Source organism: Limulus polyphemus, unplaced genomic scaffold (genome assembly GCF_000517525.1).
Source record: "Limulus polyphemus unplaced genomic scaffold, Limulus_polyphemus-2.1.2 Scaffold1130, whole genome shotgun sequence".
NCBI lineage: Eukaryota > Metazoa > Arthropoda > Merostomata > Xiphosura > Limulidae > Limulus > Limulus polyphemus.
The window spans coordinates 330,205-332,900 of record NW_013666740.1 but is presented as its reverse complement, the minus strand read 5'-3'; the positions used below and the strand labels follow the sequence as shown (position 1 = coordinate 332,900).

Sequence of the window (2,696 nt, the reverse complement as noted above, 5' to 3'; positions counted from 1 at the left end):
ACCGGCAAGTCAAGAAACAACCAAAACCAACTTGGAAGAGCGATCTACTCCAAGTTTTGAAGCAAGAGTGGGCGAAAATCCCACGATCTAAAATTGACAAGATGATTCTCACGATGCCCCAAAGCATCAACGAACTCCATGAAGCGAAAGGAAGATCTACTAGATATTAATTAAATTATAAATATATCAATTCATGTGAATATGACTGAAAATGTTCATTTTTCTGAAAAGGTGGTGTCTATTTACTTGTGACCACGCTGTGTATACTCGAAATGGAGATAAAAGTGAAGTTTTACGTTCAGTAAACCCTTACACCAGTTGTACTTTACGTTCAGTAAACCCTTACACCAGTTGTACTTTACTTTCAGTGAACCCTTACACCAGTTGTACTTTACGTTCAGTAAACCCTTACACCAGTTGTAGTTTACGTTCAGTAAACCCTTACACCAGTTGTACTTTACGTTCAGTAAACCCTTACACCAGTTGTACTTTACGATACTTAACTTACTCTAACGTTTCCTACAAATTTATTGATCTTAATTTTTTAACCTTACTCGGGTAACACGAAACGAACAAAAGTACGTTATCGTTAATTTGACTGACTGGACACATCTGTACAGTAGTTAGTGTAATTCATTGGAATTAATATGAAAATCCTCAAAACATCATCATACAAAGATCCCATGTAAGTTTGTACTGCTTTATTGTATATCTGGATTCATAAATCATTTGAACAAGAACAAGACTAGTTAGTTTTTGTTGTTGCTGTTCTTTTCTTTTGTGCTTATACAAAAATATTAGAAACATATAGTAAATAACATGGTTCTATATAATATTTTGAGTAGATTGAAACAGAACAAGGGATACTTCATACTCTGAAATCTGATACTGTAGAATATTATATACTCAACATTTCAAAATTAAATCCTAACGACCAAACCTGCAAAATAGTAACTTGAGACAAAAACCTGCATGTGCTATTTACCATAGGTGAATTTTATTGTTAGTTTTGCAACATGCTAGATTACATAAGAATTTTAGTTTAAGAGATTTGGTGCCAAAAAAAAAAACCCTTTGAATCGTGAAATAAACATTCAAGCTAACGGGCAATAGAGCGTTATCAAGAGCGTTGTCGTTATTTACAAACATAGGACGAAGATAATTCTACGGTATCGAAAGTTGAGAAGGACGTCTTACTCCAGCTAATGATATTGCCCGAAATTTCGTCTTCTTGATAGCAGCAGGGGCTGTACTTGAAAGTTTTGCTGAGACAGGTGCTAGCACGGCGTATTTGATCCTGGTCCAATAACTCGTCGAATAAATTTAATTGTGTCAGATCTCCAACATAAGATTGATCACTGCTGAACCCACCTCCTACAGTGTCTTGGTCCTGACCAAGGACAATAGTACCGCCATTCCTGACTTGCGTTCCCACTGCAACACCGTTTACCTGGGCACTACACATATCTTCGTCGACATAAAACTGCACTCTTCCTTTTACGCTTGTCCAGGTGATACAGACTTTGTGAAAGTTCCCTACAGTGAAGGTTGCACAGCTCAATCGTGCAAGTTGATTGGCAATTTTTATCTTGAGTTCAGTTGTTGAAGTGGTCCTGTTAACAGAGGCCATTATTTCATCGCTGTCGCCGCCATTACCGACTGCGTACGAGAAGAAAACGAATTCTCGTTCTTCTGAGCTTGTTAATTTCAACCAGGAACAAAGCGTAAATTCATCCATCGGTGGCAGCGATTTACTAATCACGGCACGAGGAAACTGCGAGCTACTAGATACAGGAAACTTGACGACTTTGGAAAAATCTCCCCTTCTCAGGCCACTGATTTCTGTTGTACTCCAGACAAGAGCCAATAGACAAAATACCATAAAACGGACCATTTTGCCGAGAGTGTGGGTGAAGGACTGAATTTTGGTCTGACGAAAACTATTCAAATACTCTCCCTTGGGCTTGGTCTATAGGTATTCTAGTTGTCTTCAAAAACCCACTCGACCGTTGCGGCTAATCCTATTTTATGCTATTGATCACTTTTATATCTTAGCTGTGTACAAAACCACCAAATGTTATAAATTTCGACATCCAATAGGCTAAGCGAATCACAAAAATACTATAGTATATGGGCGGAGACAATAGAAAGATGCACGTGACTCATAAGTTTCACACTTGGTAAGAAACGTAAATAGCATTCTGTATGGATTCTGGGTGAACACCTTTATCCATTGTCAGAAAGACTGACATTCTCTCCCCACATCAAATGTTAAGCCAGATATTTACTTATACATATTATGTGGGCTTTCTTTAAAAGTAGTCTTATTGAACGTTAGGCCCCCAGTGGCACAGCGGTATGTCTGCGGACTTACAACTCTAGAAACCGGGTTTCGATACCCGTGGTGGGAAGAGCGCAGATAGTCCTTTGTGTAGCTTTGTGCATAATTAAAAACAAACAAATGAACGTTAGAAATAATACAAGGTTTCGTTTTATCAGGCGCACAAACTTCAGCCTTTTCTCAATGTTTAGAATAATATAAAGAATAAAACGTATTATTTAAAGTAATTAGCATATCACATGCGACATTGACAGTATCTGTCCTTGTTCATCCAAAACCACACTCATTAGTGAACTGGGATCACGGTCATATCTTAACATGAGCTTTTCACGTTTTAAACGGAAATAATCCTCAC

At 37.8% G+C, this 2,696-nt stretch overlaps 1 protein-coding gene across 1 annotated transcript; it reads right to left on the bottom strand.

Moving 5' to 3' along the window:
* Positions 1-1,197: 1,197 nt before the first annotated feature.
* LOC106462274 (C-reactive protein 1.4-like) lies at positions 1,198-1,894 on the bottom strand (the record flags this gene model as incomplete). Its single annotated transcript, XM_013922174.1, has 1 exon — positions 1,198-1,894. A coding segment is annotated over exon 1 (697 nt), but the record flags the coding sequence as incomplete, so codon positions are not given.
* Between the last annotated feature and the right edge of the window lie 802 nt (positions 1,895-2,696).